The sequence below is a fragment of the Pseudochaenichthys georgianus genome, chromosome 19 (genome assembly GCF_902827115.2).
Source record: "Pseudochaenichthys georgianus chromosome 19, fPseGeo1.2, whole genome shotgun sequence".
Taxonomy (NCBI): Eukaryota; Metazoa; Chordata; class Actinopteri; order Perciformes; family Channichthyidae; genus Pseudochaenichthys; species Pseudochaenichthys georgianus.
The window spans coordinates 20,982,502-21,000,134 of NC_047521.1; the positions used below are offsets into that span (position 1 = coordinate 20,982,502).

Genomic DNA, 17,633 nt, shown 5'->3' on the forward strand with positions numbered 1-17,633 from the left:
CCAAGGATGCTGGCTGATGAAGAAGACGAAGTAAACTTGGTAGCCAATATAAGGCTTAGTCATCTTGCCAAATAGTGAGCCTGTGTTGATGTATGAAAACTATTTTAGAACTGGTTTATAAATGGTTCTTAATGATTAATAAAGTGTTTACAACCTAATTATAAACCCTTTATGAATCCTTTACAAGGGTAGTCTTATTGTAAAGTGGTACCGTTTTTTTGTAATAGGCCTACTCTACACAAAGAAAGCTTTGAATAGTTCTATCATCTGCATGCAAACATTATTTGATAATAATTATAACTTCAATCTCAATGGGCATTAACGTTCAAACAAGATGAACATACGCTGATAAGGAATTATTAACCTTAGAACAGTCATTTTTTCCAGAGTTTTTTTTAAATGATTTATGGTGTTCAGTGCAGAGATGGGAGTTTCTTAGTCCACTTAAAAAAACGTAACACCTTTGTTAGGAAAAATGAATCAGAAAGCTACTGTAGTTAATATTCTTAGTATGAAATCAAATGAACATATATCAAGAAAAGCCTGTCAGTCATTTACCTTTTTTAGATGTATTGTTCTTAGAATACGACAGTAGAGAGGTAATCCATATTGAAAGTCAAATCAGAGTCAACATTCCTTTATTTGTCCTGCAATGGGGACATTTACAGTATTACAACAGAAGCATAGTGGAGATAAAGTAAAAAGATGAACGAAAAATAGGCAAACGTTATTAATAATAAAAACACAATAAGTAAAAAAAAAAAACAGATAAGCAAACCATGGTAACTTAAACAAAAACTAAGTAGCTATATATATTTTTAAAGGGGACATATACCATTATGGAAGTAGCTGGTACTGTTCACAGATTGTAAATTAGTTGAAGGAAAATGAACTACTGGCATATGTTGACATGGGGGCTTTTCTCCGCCCCTTGGACGTAACAGATTTAAAACATCAAACAGCTCACCAGCACTGCGTGATTCCGACATTTCCCACAGTCTGTGAAGGCAGCAGCAGCTCCATCCAGGAGCATCCACAGTGACAGTTCAGTGGACAAGGCCGACACTCACAAATACACACTTGGACGTAGTGAGGATTTAGCAGTCGATTCCATGCTACCCTGTATCCTGGAAATATCGTAAACAACAACAGGTATGCTATCAGGGTTGTGACAGTGTTTTACTGCGTTGCAATGAAGGGAAAAGCAGTCGCATCTTCCCATGAACGTGAAGCATCCGTTAGCTAATGGGCTGGACGCTCGGCTAACAAGGCTAGCTGTAGTTAGCTAGCTCAAACGCCAGCTAGTGCATCAGTTGTATTGGCTTTTTGTATTATTTGTAACATAAATCTAATATTACTGTGGAGTTATAATAACAATAAGAGGTGTATGACTCAAAACGTGAAGCTGTGACACGTTACTGTTTGTACTGCTGAATCAAATTCTACTTTTTGTTTAATTGTAATGTAATATAAAACAAATGGTATAGCTAGCTAACACATATCTTTGTAAAAAAAACTGAATATACTGTTGGTTGTTTAGTTGAGTTGTATTCTTACACATTAATTAGTTTGTTGTAGCCTATGATGTGTAGGCCTACATGTTTTGTTTTATTATAATTGCCACAAATGAACTCAAACTAAACAACCAACAGGATATTCTAGCGTTTTTAAATATTTACGTTAGAGATAAATGTTGGCTTAAATAACTGTCAAATGACTGTCTGCTCTTTAACTGGGACCAAAAGAGCTCAGGGTGATCTTGACTGTAAGCTATATTTGCTTAACAAACAAAACATGTTGACTTTATGGAAGTGGTCCTATCATAGGCTTCATATAATCAGAAGTACAGTGAGTGCTAATGTTTCTCTCATAGACTATATATATTTTTCTCTATAGAGTTTACACAGTAGCTGCTGCAGGTCAGAGGTGTTCTGCTCGTTAAACATTGAAACATCACCAGGCCTGCCTCATAAAACACTGTACATATATTGGGCAATGGCTTACAGTGGCTTTATAGTTGTGTACTTGGAATATCTGGATGTAAATGGGTGTACCTCTCAATAAAACACTCTCCTGACATTAGCATTCCTCCACTGAAGAGAGTAACTTTAATAATAGATTATTATCAACAAAGATATATTGTGTTTTTCAGTAAACCAGCTTAAAGACCAGCAGATTATAATGTTTTATACAGTTTAATGAAGTGATAAAAAAGACGATGGTTATTTTGCAAGAGATGTATATCTTGGGAGCTTCACAGTCTTTTTGTCTTTTCAAATCTTCAACGAAAGTCCTACCTGTGGACTACCGTTTCTGTAGTAAGAATATCTGCACATACTCAAAAGTAAACAAATGTAGCTCAATTCTTCAACTGGAGAACACCTGAGTGAATAACCACTGTCACTTTAATAATCAAAAGTGTTTGCTCAAATAATGTCCAGCTAAATAAAATATAGTTTAAACAATTTCATCCAAAAAAGGGCATATAATTGAATATCTGGAAATCCAGAAAAAGAATCTCACATTTCGGATCATGTGTGTGTCATGCATTATATGATTCCCTACAGAGGTGTTCACCTTTCACCTAGTTAACTGTGCCGGACCCAATTTCTCCTCTTTCTGTTCTGGACCCAATCTCTAATGTTGATCTGCTATCTTTCTGTCTGGCAGCTTTCCAAAAAAGAAGGATGCAAAGTTGTTTAGTTGTTCAGCCAAAATACAGGGTCGTGTCTGTTCAGAGAGTTGTGTCTACATTCGGCGCTGAACTGAGCCGGTTATTTGGAAGGGCTGACCAACATTGAACTGAAGTCGCAAAATGCAGTATTTAAATATCAGGAAGCACAATATTTATTGAAAGCTAATAATTATGTGGTAAAAGGCCATTTTGCTGCAGAAATATCCCGGCCTACAAATATTATTCTACAGACTTAACAGAAGTTAGATTTGTTCCATAAGAATTGGATTTAAAAATAACGCCATGGTTATTTGGAATATTTTTTTTATGTAATGAGTATTTTGACTACAAACAGATTCTTCCCTCTTAAATCCTGAATTATATCGCAATTGTATTCAGTCAAAATGAATCCCAATGAGTTTCTTTATTCCAAATTGTGCTCCCCTATAGTTTTGGGAACAGGCACGACTGTATCTGCCAGATCCGACCTCAAGGGCAGCTCCTCAATGCAAGCAAGGGACGATGAGGGAGTTATGTTTGTGTGTGTGTTTGCTATTTGCCACACACACACAGCAAGAGCAGACGTGGCCTCCACAGGGCGCAGTCCAGTGTCAGAGTGACTCAACCTCAGGGCATCATCCATAGCCTATTTGTGGAGGAAAATCAATTTCCCTTTGTGGAGTGAAGCAGTTTTTGCCCTCAACAAATATACCGAATCCCATCGGCCGCCAGTCAGCGCTTTCCCCCCACAACTCCATCAGTTTCTCTACATTCTAAAATGACCCATAAAGAATGTGTCTCTTTTTGAGCTTCTGTTAAAATCATGCATTGAATGAATGTGTATAGCCAGGAGAGCACTCACATATTTGGCATTTAATCATCTGTGTGTCCTTTCTACCGCCTTCAGAGCTCAGTTTCCCATCAGCTGCTGCACACAGGAATCGTGATCTGAAAGCGTTAGCCTATGTTGGCCTTCTTGTTTATTTTTCTTGTTGGATAGCTGTGTGCACTTCTCAGTATTGTATTCTCCCCCCGAGGTATCTAAATGTCACATGTATCGCCTCATTAGAAATGTGAGGATTGTATCTAACCACAAAGACCCGAGCTGGCAGGACTTTCACTTCACCACCGAAAGACGGATATTGTTTGTTTGTAGCCTTTATTTAACCAGGTGAAAGCCCCTTGAGATCAAAAGATCTCTTTTTCAAGGGTGACCTGCAGTATTAGTTAGTGTTGCATATTAGTGTTAAGGTTACATCTTTACTTGAGCAGTCAACCTTTGAATTATCTGTGTTGTTTGACAGAATATTTCATTAGTTTTTACAAAAGATGTTGCTGGTTATCATCTCTGGATTTGAGAAGGCATGTACATCAGTGTATTTGTACATCTGGGAAGGGCTACATTTAAATGTTTGAGAAGTGTCACTTACAATGGGTCTTAAAGGAGTAAAACGGAACCAAACATCTGTTTAAAAGAAGTAACTTGGAACTATAACATTATGTATAACTAAAGCTTGTTTGTGTACATATGCTAAAGCATGTTAAATGAACAACTAAATGAATCATAGAAATATGTCCTACGTTTCTTAATATTTTCACAATCTGAAGGTGCGCAGTAGTCGATACCTTTATCCTACACACATTTTAGTCAGGGTTTTTTTCAATTCAGGAGATATGAAATGTACATTGTATGAAAGCCGTCAACTTTAATATTGAGGTATACCGCTTTACTGATCCTCAAGTTTTTTACTAATTGACAGCTAAAGAAAACCTTTCCTGTGTCTTCTCTTCTGTTCCTCTCACCGTGCTCAGTCATCATGGCTGAAGCCCACCAGGCCGTGGCCTTCCAGTTCACGGTCACTCGAGAGGGCATCGATCTGCGGCTGTCCCACCAGGCATTCACTGAGATCTACCTCTCCGGTGTGCGCTCCTGGAAGAAGCGCATCATCGGACTCAAGGTATCTTCACTCTGGCTGACGCACTTGTTTGTACCCTAAAACTGTCTATAATGATCACATAGTTCTCCATGTCATTACTATGTTTGCTTCACTCTTCATGTCAGCACCTGCAGCTCATTGTAGGTTGCTCCTTTGCAAGAATACAGAGAATAAAAGTTACTTGTATTTTATCTCAATAATTGAAATAAACTCAGGCTTTATGCTACAGGGTTGTCTTGAAATGTTAGTTGATGGAAATGTTGTGTTAGTTTTGCTTGTATGATCCTATATAAAGGGCACTTCTGAAAAAGACGGCTTACTGATTTTTATGGAATGCATGTGGGTATCCTCAAGTCTTTGTTTGATCACACATTGATTTTTGGGGAGCAATGTGGATAATAATTAAAGTGATTTTTTTTTTTACACCTGCTGCAATAGCTTTAAAGTTACAGTTAAATTCAAAGTGGTTAGACGTGTAAGTCAGGTTAGTGTCTGACACTGAGCGAAATGCAGGTAAGACCTAAGCTTGTACGTACTCTTGATCATAACTGCATGTCAGTGTGCTTACTGTAAACAGGAAGAATGGCACTTCAAATCAATCTCTCTCTCCTCTTGTTTACAGAACAGCGTGGTGACGGGGGTTTACCCTGCCAGTCCTTCCTCCTGGCTGTTTGTCGTCATAGCGATTCTGGCTACTATGTACACACGCTCCGACCCCTCCATGGGACTCATAGCCAAGATACAGGAGAACCTGCCCGTCAGGTAACACATCTCGTGACTTTATGAGATGGGTAATGATTCATCTTCGGCCGCGGACACACAATATTCACTGATTGTACATTGTGTCACAGAGAGATGTACAGTATAGTGTGTGTGGTTTAAACAGGCCTTCCCGCTTCCCATTGTTAACTAATAGTCTCCTGTAATACATGTCAGTGTTTCCCACAGATCTGAAATATACTTGGGGGGTGGAGTTGAGGTGATAGCGGGGGGGGGTGCATAAACATTAACATTAACCTTTCTGTTGGTCGCTTGTTATCAGCCCCTTCACGCGATGGCAGAGCGAACAGGTGAAGGCAGTGCCCATAGTGATAGCCCTATAGTTTAAATCTACTACCCACAAATAAACATATGGACATGGGTTACTATTTAAAAAAATGGTAAATGTATTTAGGAACCTATCAATGGGATTTTAAGTGGGGGTGGACCTCAAATCCTCTAGGGGGGTCCGGGGGCATGCTCCCCCGGTAAGATTGTTTGATTTGAGTTAAATGCATCAATCTGGTGCATTTTGAGGGGAAAATAAAAAGACTAGATCTATGGAAACACCCATATGAAACAGAACTGTATACATTTCAATAATCATAAAATCATGGCCAATACCATATCCAATATGAAAAAACACTGAAACTTGTTTATTTATTTATTTTTGGTTCATTTATAGTTGTGAGTGTGTCTGTGCTCCTGAATCAGCCTCTCCTGTCTCCCTCCTCTCCCCCTGCTCCCCCTGTTCCTCAGGCAGCAGCAAAAGACTAGTTTTAGCTCTCAACAAGTTTTAAAAGTGTATCTTACCTTTTTTTCACCTAGTTAACTTTTTATTTATTTATTCATGCATATTTCACTAATCACTACCCCCTCAAATGGAAATATGTGTTTACATAAATGGTGTCCAAACCGTTTGAGACCCACTGAGAACTTAGACTAAGTTAACTATCTAAACACTCAGAGTCCTTTCCCTCACCTGAGCTGAGGTTATCCCGAGCTTGAATGACACACCGAGACCAATCAAGGGCTTTGATTTATGATCTGTATGACTATGACAGGGGCCATGTTGGCAGGCCACATCATAGACAGCCAGTCACCCTGTGTGAGGCAGGCCACTTAACAGGCCAGGCCATCAGGAAACCCCCCGGTCCTCCCGATGGCCAGTCCGGGACTGGGTACAGGAGGCATAGAGCGAGGGATCATTGTCCACAAGTTAATCAATCGCAGAGGCCGTCTTGGTCACGGACGAATAAAAAAACAAAACTAAATGGGTCGCGAAATATACTTTGGCGGCCGTTAATATACCTGGGCGGCCCGCCCAAGTATAGTCTATGTGTGGGAAACCCTGCATGTATTCTCTTGTTTACACGAGAGGGTTGTATATAGCTATATACATAGGCTGGGCAATATATCTATATTGTATTTATATCATGATGTGAGACTAGATATCAATTTAGATTTGTTATCATAATATTGTTAGTGCTGTATTTCCTTATGTTTAAAGGCTGAAATACTATATAGTAATTTACATTTTTGTGATGACTTTGTTAGCTCTTCTATTATTTTCCTCTTACCAATACGTCATTAAAGGGTCCCTATCATGTTCATATTTGTATTTTGTGTCTATACTGTGTAGTGTGTACTAGGGGTGCAACAACTAATCGACTTAATCGATTAAAATCGATTACCAAATTAGTTGCCAACTAATTCAGTCGTCGATTCGTTGGTGACGTCATCACGTGCGTTTTACGCGCCGTTAAGCTACAACGTTATTGGTACTGGGGACATTTAAAAAATATATGTCGTGTATTATTGATACAAAAACATTATATCACAGTCTTAGTGTGGCCAGCTCGTTTCTAATATGCAAAAAGACAAACAAATGCGTCTATGATGTATTTTCGATCAGACGAGATCTCTCTCCCCGGTCTGTGTGGGAGGGGGCGGGGCAGTTTACACACACGCGGCTGCTACATGCAGCAGCACACTGCGGAGATGGCGGAGAGAACGCCGCTCCGAGGTGTTGTTAAACTTTACCCGTCTCGATGCTCGTTGCCAAAAGTGCAATAAGAGTTTAGCATGTAAGGGCGGTAACACGAGCAATTTATCTAAACATTTAGCAAAGTGCTCCACATCCAGACGGAGAAATGCACCGGGTTCGACTGTCTTTCTAGCAGCTCTGTAGCCCCGTCCACGAGTAACGTTTTCACGTCAGGTGTTCTGTATGCTAGCAGCAACACACGGAGTTAACTCCATTATACAAACATGGGTTAATGATTAGAGGTAACCGAGTTATTTAGTTTGTTAAAGTTTCAGCTATTCTGTTTACAGTTCTGTTATCACATTATTTATTATTTGCTAAAACACTGTTGTTTCTTTTGATGTGAAATATTATTTATTTAATTTAAATGAAAAGCAATGTTCATTTTGTAAACAATTTGTTTAGTTAATTTAATAATATGTATTTTTTAATCAAGTATTCATCTTTATTGTCTTCATTGTTAGTTTCCACATGCCTAAAACAACCTCAAGCTAAATCTAAAAGTTGATGGCTAAATAAGAGCGCTTGAGAAATTGTGCAAGGCGTAATAGTCCGAATAGTCGATTAGTCGTTTCATTAATCGATAGATGAATCGACTATCAAATTATGTTAAAATGTTAAAAAAGGTCTTTATTGTTCTGATACTGCCTGTGCTGCAGCACCTCTTTTCACCCTCTGTCTGAAACCAGAGCCTAGTCTGCTCTGATTGGTTAGCTGGCTGGCTCTGTTGTGATTGGTCAACCGCTTAGAGATGGGATTTTAGCCCTTGCAGACCATTTACATGCACAAAAACCCATATAACACATTACCGGAAAGGGAAAACCCCAAACGCAGAATTGGGCCCCATTAAATCCACATTACTGCTGATTATTTATCAGAAATCTCATAATGTAAATATTTTGTAAAATGTCAACAATACAATATTGTCAAAATATCGATATCGAGGAATTTAATCAAAAAGGTAGATTTTTCTTCCGCTCCATCCTTGTTCATCTTAGTTTAATTTTTATTTGTATTCACTGTTCTTCTTTTGTCCCTCTGTATTTGCAGCCAGTCTATGAGTAACCAGTGCCAGACGTTGGTGTCGGCATTGCTCTTCAGCACCATGCTGTGGCTCCTGCTCATCTTCACCATGCGCATGTGCCTCAAGCAGCTGCTCTCCTACCACCGCTGGATGTTCGAGAAGCACGGCAAGATGTCCACCACCACCAAAGTCTGGGTGGTCAGTGCCGCTTCATACCCATTTCAATTTGTTGCTGTTGACTAATTCAGACTTTCACTTTCCTCCAGTTTTGTAAACCTAAGTCTTCAGCCTGTGCTGTTGTTAAAAATACAATAAGTATAGTGTCATGTTTCACGCTCACTGGGAACAAGGTCATCTTGTTCAAGAAATTCTTATTTTATATACATTTTATATTTTATTTTAGATAAACAAGAGGGAAATGTAAATAAGACGGTAAGTAAGCTGTAAAACAAATCATGTAATCACCTTTATAATACCTTTTTTGATGTATTTGAAAAACTGTAATTATGAATTTTTCAACAATATTAAGACGACATCAAGACAGCAAGGAAAAACTGTACTACTAAAGGAGTATACGAAAAAAATGTAATGTGCAAATAAAAAATGAAAACGGTAATAAATTCAAGTGCTTTCTTATGGTTTTGGGAATGTCAAAGTATATAAATATATACGATGTTTAAGATATGTAGTACCAACCATGTGTGCCCTGTGTCCTCCCTTTAATATTGTATGTTTAGCCTCTCTGTTATGGATGTGTTTCTCTGCCAGGCGCTGGTGCGGATCTTCTCTGGCAGGAAGCCGCTGCTCTACAGCTACCAGGGCTCGCTGCCAAACCTTCCTGTGCCGGCCATCAAGGACACAGTGAAGAGGGTGAGGCGTCTCATGAAGCAGAGGAAGTGAAAACACGCTGATAACTGAACATTAAACAGATGGATCCCTCCTCACTATCAGCATCTTCTTCCTCTTTATCATCACATATCCTTTGTTTATGTCTGGCTCCAATGTTACATTACATTTCATTTAGCCGACGCTTTTATCCAAAGCGATTTATAATGACCGATTACATCGGGACATTCTCCCTGGAGTAACTAAGGGCTAAATGCCTTACTCAAGGGCACACGAGTGGTGGTGTTCCTGGCGGGATTTGAACTCACAACCTTCCGATCTTCACCCCACCTCACTATCCATTAGACCACCACTGTCCCTGTAGTTGAGATATATTTGACAAAATAAGAGATTTTGTGTTGAATAAGCGGAATTAGATGTGTTTGTATTGTTATAAGACTTCCACATTACCAACTGCAGGCTTTCATTTATGTATATTCATTGATTTACTAACCTTTTTCTGTTTCCATATTTGTTTTTCTTTATTTTACAGCCTCTGAATGACACTTATTCTTGTTTTCTTTGCACACCTTCTCTGTTCAGCACTTGGAATCGGTGCGTCCTCTGATGGACGACACAGAGTTTGAACGCATGACCCAGCTGGCGTCAGAGTTTGAGAGCAGGCTGGGTAACCGGCTGCAGTGGTACCTCAAACTCAAAGCCCTCTGGGCCACCAACTACGTAAGTGGACCACCGCAGCGTTTAACTGTGACCACTTCAAACGTCACTCAAATGTTCAAAGCAAAGCAGGGAAAAGGACATTTAAAATTCCATTAAAAGTGTATATCTTTGTGAGGCTCTGTGGTTTAAATAATTCATCCTGTCCGAATATGTAAGTGATGTGTTTGCCCGTTGGCTGCAGGATTAGCTTTCTGACCATTTCTTTGTGTTTGAATCCTCCAGGTTAGTGACTGGTGGGAGGAATATGTCTATCTACGTGGACGAAGCCCAATAATGGTCAACAGTAACTATTACGGCATGGTAGGAAAGTCGTTATGTTTTAAGAAAATGTCTAATACAACCTGCTGTTATCCCAATGTATATTTGACTCTAATGAAATGGCTTGGTTTTAATAGTCGATTCTGATTGGTCGAGTAAAGCAGCCATACAGTCTGTTATTTTTCAATAGCAGACTGTTGCTATGTACGCAGTTCAATCTCCTGTCAAAGCAAGGGGAAACATTTTTTACTTTCTAAATCAATCAATCTTTTGTAAATCAATAATTTGTGTCAAATTAGTGATCTCCTTAGTAGCCCTGTATTAATGCGTCCTGCTTTATGACAATAATGATAAGCTCGCAGTACATTGTCCCCTATTTAATGGTGGACATGTTGGCTTTAACAGGTCTAACAAGTTAATTTATTCTGTTTGATGGCATTTAAAATGTTGTGAATCATTTGTGTGTGTGTGTGTCATGAGGAGAGATGTTAGTCCTCTGTGTGTTACTGCTCATTGGACTTTTCATTAAGTCTATATATTTTGAAACTGATTTCTTTGATCAGTTTAAAAAATGTAATTTAAGGAAATGTAGCTGCGAACGTACGACTGCTACTATTGCAAACTGCACCCAACTTCTCAGATGTACTTATGGATCCCTTTTGTTTCAATGAAAGTGACCCGTGTTCATCCTTCTCCTGACTTCCTGTTTCTGTGCCCTCTCTCTCCAGGACTTCATGTACGTGACGCCCACGCCCATCCAGGCGGCTCGGGCCGGCAACAGCCTCCACGCACACTTCCTCTACCGCCGGAAACTCAACAAAGAGGAGCTCAGACCTGTGAGTTTGACCTACAAGTCAACCATTTATAAGGAGGCGTATAATATGCATGTCTTTTTGCTATTGTAACAGAAACAATGGGATATTTCTTAGCTAAAATATATGATTATTACAATACAGATGTTTGAGAGCATCAGTTTGTGTTGTGTGAGTTACATCCATTCATGGCCGTTTGTGTGTATGCCTGTTAATGATAAGAAAGTGTGCATCTCCATTTATTTGTTTAGCTTTTGTGGAGACATTTCCCTCATGTTCTCATACCATGCTCATCTCTCCCCCCCTACCTTTTGTACTCCTTTCACTCGCTTGATTCCTCTTCATCTACTTCCCTTGTTTCCTCTTTTTTCGCTCGATTCTACGTTCCCTCCTCTGCTCTCGCCTCTCCGTTTCCCAGACCCGCATACCAGGCACTGTCATTCCCCTGTGTTCAGCTCAGTGTGAGAGGCTTTTCAACAGCACACGCATTCCTGGAGAGGAGACCGGTAAAGAGACTGACATGCACACGCACATCACGTTTCTCGCTGTGCCGATATGTGATACAGTCGGAACTCGTAGCTTCTAAAAAATGCCAACACACGGCTGCCTCAGAGCGGATGAGGCGAACTGAAGGTGTCTGAGCCCTCTGGAGTTTAAGCGTGGGATAGGAGTGAGTGAGTGTGACTGAGTCATAATATGTCTGCTGCAGAGGCCGTCCTGTCTTCTCTCATCTGTCTCCTCTCGCCTGCTGCTCTCATCATCTGGGTTTCTGTCTCTAACTAATATCTATTTTCTTCTGCCCACACATTTTCTTTTCTCACCTTTTTCTTCCTCACCCTGTTCACTTCCTGTTGCATCCCAACACTCCTGTCTTTTTTTCCTTTCTTCTTGCACCGGGCCTTCCTTCTTTTCCCCGCTCAGTTGATGATGAGGTCTGCAGTTCCTTGCTGTTCCTATCAATTTGAGCAGATGTTTGCCACTTGTCGAATCCCTGGAAGACTAACAGGTAGTAGTTATAATTTTACACAACTGGCCCAATCATATTTTAACCAATATAATAACACTGGAAATGTGCTTGAGATTTTCAAGATGATCAGTCAAGTAGAGTCAGATCACACGACATCTCTCGACAAAACACAAGCACATTGTCTATGTAGTATATTTATGTACTTATTTTTATGTCATTTTATCTAAATAATGTCACCAATGCCAGTAGGACAGAGAAAATGCCCCCAAAAATAAACAAAAATACAGATAAATAATTAATTAAACTTAATTTTGTGTAGTTCTGATACATTTATGTGACATGCTTCTATTAACCATATGTGTATTTCCTTTTATGTGCGAAGACACCGTGCAGCATTGGCAGGACAGTGACTACATCGCGGTGTACCACAGCGGGCGCTACTTCCGGCTCAGGATGTACCAGGTAGGCCGGCTCCTGTCGCCCCGGGAGATCGAAACCCAAATTCAGAGGATCCTGGATGACCCCTCAGCTCCTTCAACAGGAGAGGCCAAACTGGGGGCCCTGACTGCTGGAGACAGGTCAGTTGGAGAAGCCTCCGGAGATCATATCACATGTGAAAACACAGCGCTCTGCATCCCTCATGTCTTACCATCATCTCCTCCCTCCCAGAATTCCATGGGCCGAAGCGAGGACGAAGTATTTCAGCAGCGGGGTGAACAAACGCTCTCTGGACTGCATAGAGAAAGCCGCCTTCTTTGTGTCCCTGGATGACGAGGAGCAGGGCGTGGTCGCAGACGACCCGGCTAGTTTAGATGCATACGCCAAATCCCTGTTGCATGGGAAATGTTATGACAGGTCATTTTACACCTCATTAATCACTGTCCTGTGAACGTGTAATAAGTTCGGTTTTCCTTTAACGTTATGTTGTTTTATCTTCATTGACATGCAGGTGGTTTGACAAATCCTTCACAATTATTTTCTACAAGAATGGAAAAATGGGCGTGAATGGAGAGCACTCGTGGGCCGATGCTCCGGTGTTGTCACACTTATGGCAGGTGAGGAACATGAGAGAAAAATCCACACCGTTTTCTTTCTGAGAGGTCATCACTTATTGTTATTTATTGTTTGTTTCCAGCAAACGTTGTCCACTGACTGCTTCCAGCTCGGTTACAATGCAGAGGGTCACTGCAAAGGAGAGGTGGACTCATCTCTCCCCCCACCACAGAAGCTCAGCTGGGAAATCCTTCCAGAGGTGAGTCATCCAGTCACACACTTCACTTACTTCCTTTAGTCTTTAGCTTCAGAAAACAGGCTCCTGCTCCTGTGTTGGCAGAAACCCCTATAAGCTTTTTATGCATGCATCAAAAGGTCTGTCTGAAATGATAATGCTTAAATTATAAAATCAAAATCACTGCTAATTAGATTATTCTAACAGCTGCCTAATTTACCTAAACAATAAGGCAATTTCTCATTGGTTTACCCTTATATTGAATTTTGATAAGGTGTTTTCAAGGAATTATTTTAATGTTCAACTGCGCAATTGCTTTGAATGTATTTTTTATTATATATTTTAGGTTTTGTTGTTTATTTATATAGTTATACCTTTTGATATGTTGTATTTATCAGGATGCATCGGTTTAATTCTGTATTTTTGTCTGTTTAAGTGTAATTTAGTTTATTGTTTCATTTTGATAATTGGTGACTTGTGTCACGTTTTGGTTAATAAATGTATTTTTTTTAATGGTTTTAAACACAAATATAAAAAAATTCTAAAACAAATATAGCACAATACTTTTTATACATATATTTCATGTTTATGATATGTTAAAAGCGGTGAAATGCTGCTAATTACTTGAAGTAACAACATGGACATTGTCTTTGCTTATCAGGGGATACAACATTATTTTGAAAGCACACTGTGCAGTGGTGTCAGTATCTCCGTCCTGTTGATGTAAATGTCTACCTGTGTGTCTCAGTGTGAGGAGCAGATCTCACAGTCTCTGGCTGTGGCCCAGGCCCTCGCTGACGATGTGGATATTCACGTTTTTGCCTACCAAGAATTTGGCAAAGGGAGGATCAAGAAGTGCCGAGTCAGTCCAGACGCCTTCATCCAGATGGTTCTGCAGCTGGCCTACTACAGAGTGAGCCTCCCTCTGAAGCGTTGTGGACTACATTACATTTAATGTGCCACCGTAAACTTTATATGTGAATTTTGTTTCGTCTTTCCAGGACCAGAGGAGATTCTGTTTGACGTACGAAGCCTCCATGACCCGTCTGTTTAAGGAGGGCAGGACGGAGACGGTGCGCTCCTGCTCCAACGAGAGCAGTGCCTTTGTCCGAGCGCTTGAGAATGGAGAGGTGAGACCATGGAAACTGTCTCTTAAATATCATTATTTTATACAGTGTGAGAAAAGCATTTTATAAAATGTCAAATATAGGACCTGTTTGAGTGTGAATTGCTATTTTCCTCGCATAAATCATACCGTTTCTATGCAAAGCAGTCATGCCGCTCTTGCCTTTCCCCTCCAGCCGGCGCATGTGTGCAGGCGTTTGTTCCAGGAAGCGTCAGAAAAGCACCAGAATCTGTATCGCCTGGCTATGACTGGATCTGGCATCGACAGACATCTGTTCTGCCTCTACGTGGTGTCCAAATACCTCGGAGTGGAGTCTCCCTTCTTGAAAGAGGTTCAATTCTCCCATCTGGCATTTTCATATTTATAACGAGTTCAGTTCATTATTCAATTTGATATCTACGTGTTTCAGGTGCTGTCCGAGCCCTGGCGGCTGTCCACCAGTCAGTCTCCGATGCACGTGGAGATGTTTGACATCGTCAACCACCCAGAGTACGTCTCCTGTGGAGGGGGCTTTGGACCGGTCAGTGCTTCGCTCACACAAGTTACTAAACTGGTTGATGTTGTCCTGGAAACAATACATAAACAGGGCTGTACCAAATAGCTTCAAATGTCATCAGAATATTGACAAATGCAAATTATTTCCTCTTTTGTAACCCTGTATTTCTGCTACACTGACTATATCTGATATATCTGATTGTATGACCACAATAACAAAAAACTAAAATTCCAGTGATTGAAAGATCATAATAAGCTTGATTGAAAAACACTTGGTACAGCCCTAGAAATACACTTTTAAATTGCTATGCCATTTTACTGGTTTTATTTACTAGTCTTTTCCTTTTTCTTCAGTCTTGGACCTGTAAAATAAAACATGCCAACATTTTTAGTACTTTTCTTTCTCATATTAACAGCTACTTTTTTGAATGAAAGTGGCTCTGTGTTCTTGTACTCATTAAGCAGCCACGAGTATAAATATAGTGTTTATCTCTTTCAGGTGGCTGATGACGGTTATGGCGTGTCCTACTCCTTTATGGGGGATAACATATTGAACTTCCACATCTCGTGCAAGCACTCGTGTCCAGAAACTGTGAGTTCAATAAAAGTGATGCAATACAATAAACAGAAACTGCTCTACATATTTAAGTTTAAAGGGGACCTTTCATGCAAAATGCTCTTTTTGATGTATTTTATACATAAATAAGCATATGTGTATGTATACTCAAGCAGCGTCAGAAAATAAAACCCTCTCTCTTTTCCTCCGTACCCAAATCTATAAAAACGGTGGTACAACGGAGCTGATCCAGATTTGCGTCCGATATGACGTAATATCGGAAATGTGGACGCACAGCCCTATCGGAAACGTTGCTATCAGAAACAATGCCCGACAGTTATGGACGTAATATGGTCTTTGTTTACATTAGCAAGCATCGCTAACACTCAGAGCTAACCTGTACTGGAGAGAATATGTGTAAAAAAAAGTAGGAAATAAAAAAAGGAACTCACCTTGTGGTAAACCCGCAAGAGAAAAAGTATTTGAGCAAAACACATCATAGACATGTTTTTATATATTTGTATATATCTGAGACCCATAATACATGCATTTTTTTAAAATAGCATAATAGGAGACCTTTAAATATTGCTTTTATTGATAAAAAAAAATCTACTTTTATGCAGAATAGGATTTAAAATACTTGAGACATGACTAATTGTTTTGAGCACAGCTTTTTTTAACGCCCAGGGTAGTAACGTTTTTGAGATGTACAGATGAATACAGGTGACATAAGATCTTATTGGATGAGGTTGTGTGAAATGCTAATTCTCATTTGGTCTATATCTGCCCTCCAGGATGCACATAAGTTTGGCGATCAGATCAGAACAGCGCTGCAGGACCTGCTCCAGCTGCTGAGCCCCATCCGAACAGAGTGCCACAGTGCGGAGGGGTGGCGGCCCGACGTGAAGAAACACCTGTAGGCGAGACTCAGGGAAAAGGGAAGCAGAAATAAAAGTCTGCAAGCATAACATTAGGAAGTGAGGAAAGACGTGTATTTTCTTCCTCATGAATAAGGAGAATTTTATAGCCAGATGATATTCAAGGGACACTTCCATTGGGGAACTGATCAAGTGGAGGAGATGTTTTTACTTATGTGTTTAAATAAGCTCTTTGATAGGTGTGTGAGGAGGAAAAAAGTCTGTAGATTAACAAATGAAGAGTACAGTATGTTTTTTTTATTTGTTATAACAACAAAACTATTAGAAGTTGTTTTTGTGACATGTTGTAAAAAGGCCATTATGAATCGCACCACTAACTGTTAGGGTAGAAATCCCTAACGCGTATTAATTGCAGGGAGTAATTTCAAGTCAAAGATTGCCACTTTTTGTGCCACTTCATTTTCTGTCGTCAAATTTGTTGCGTGTGATGCGTCTCGCCGCAGTATAGACTCAGTTTCAACCGCCCGAATGCATCATCGCTGTAGCAGTGACACCACACACTTTAACATCTCGGAGGTCTGTGACTTCTCAGTGTTAACTCATTATGTATTTAATAATACTTTTTCTACAAAAACATGATTGTAATGCTGTGCTGGGAATGCCAGGTGGTGAAATAACAAATCCACAGGTTGGCATTACTGTTTGACTGGTATTATATTCAGGAAATAACACTTATTTTATGTTTTCACACATTCAAAATGTACAAAATATAAAGGTCAGTTTGCTCTCATCGCTCGGTTGGTTAAAGACTCTACTGTAACAAACTCCAGATATTTCACTGCCACCTTAAATCTGTTTTGTATTTTGTTTTTACCACTGGATTATTACGGAAGCACGATAACAGTACAAGCTATATTTATGTACATCATGTATTTAGTCTCGAGCAGTGCTGCAGGTCAGATGTGGATTACATCCGATTCCTCTTGTCATTTTTCATCGAGAATTGCCTTTTCATTCAAGCTTGTCTCGCTGTATTACTATTGTCAGCCTTTTTAATGCAATATAACGGGAGAAAATAAAGTTATTCATTAAGAAAAAAAGTGTGAAGTGTTTGTTTTTGTTGCCCTGCTGTTGCATCCGCCCACCTTATCGCCTGAATCTCCTCCTACAGCAGGGGTGTCAAACTCAGTTTCATCATGGGCCACATTAGCATCATGGTTGCACTCAAAGGGACGGTTGTAACTTTCAATCTCAGTCTCAATCTTTATTTATTTATATTGCACATTTAAAACAACCTCAGTTGACC

At 39.8% G+C, this 17,633-nt stretch overlaps 1 protein-coding gene across 2 annotated transcripts; it reads left to right on the top strand.

Moving 5' to 3' along the window:
* The first annotated feature begins 989 nt into the window (after positions 1-989).
* On the top strand, positions 990-17,421 carry LOC117464716 (carnitine O-palmitoyltransferase 1, liver isoform-like). Of its 2 annotated transcripts, none has more exons than XM_034107331.1 (19): positions 990-1,152; positions 4,487-4,632; positions 5,234-5,373; positions 8,468-8,639; positions 9,210-9,311; positions 9,870-10,007; positions 10,230-10,307; positions 10,994-11,101; positions 11,496-11,583; positions 12,427-12,622; positions 12,714-12,899; positions 12,994-13,099; positions 13,180-13,296; positions 14,021-14,185; positions 14,274-14,402; positions 14,574-14,729; positions 14,808-14,918; positions 15,393-15,485; positions 16,244-17,421. In XM_034107331.1, exons 2-19 carry the CDS (start codon positions 4,492-4,494, stop codon positions 16,367-16,369), a joined length of 2,352 nt encoding a protein of 783 aa, XP_033963222.1. In that variant the 5' UTR covers positions 990-1,152; positions 4,487-4,491; the 3' UTR covers positions 16,370-17,421. The 2 variants fall into 2 exon arrangements, with proteins under 2 accessions (XP_033963222.1, XP_033963223.1); XM_034107332.1 differs by lacking the exon at positions 11,496-11,583 and adding an exon at positions 11,999-12,083.
* The last annotated feature ends 212 nt before the right edge of the window (positions 17,422-17,633 follow it).

Excerpts from the sequence above, each read along its gene's own strand:
- LOC117464716 (XM_034107331.1), top strand. The coding sequence starts at position 4,492 with ATGGCTGAAGCCCACCAGGCCGTGGCCTTCCAGTTCACGGTCACTCGA. Across the intron at positions 10,008-10,229 it reads CCCTCTGGGCCACCAACTAC|GTTAGTGACTGGTGGGAGGA; the intron begins GTAAGTGGACCA and ends TGAATCCTCCAG. Across the intron at positions 11,584-12,426 it reads CATTCCTGGAGAGGAGACCG|ACACCGTGCAGCATTGGCAG; the intron begins GTAAAGAGACTG and ends TTATGTGCGAAG.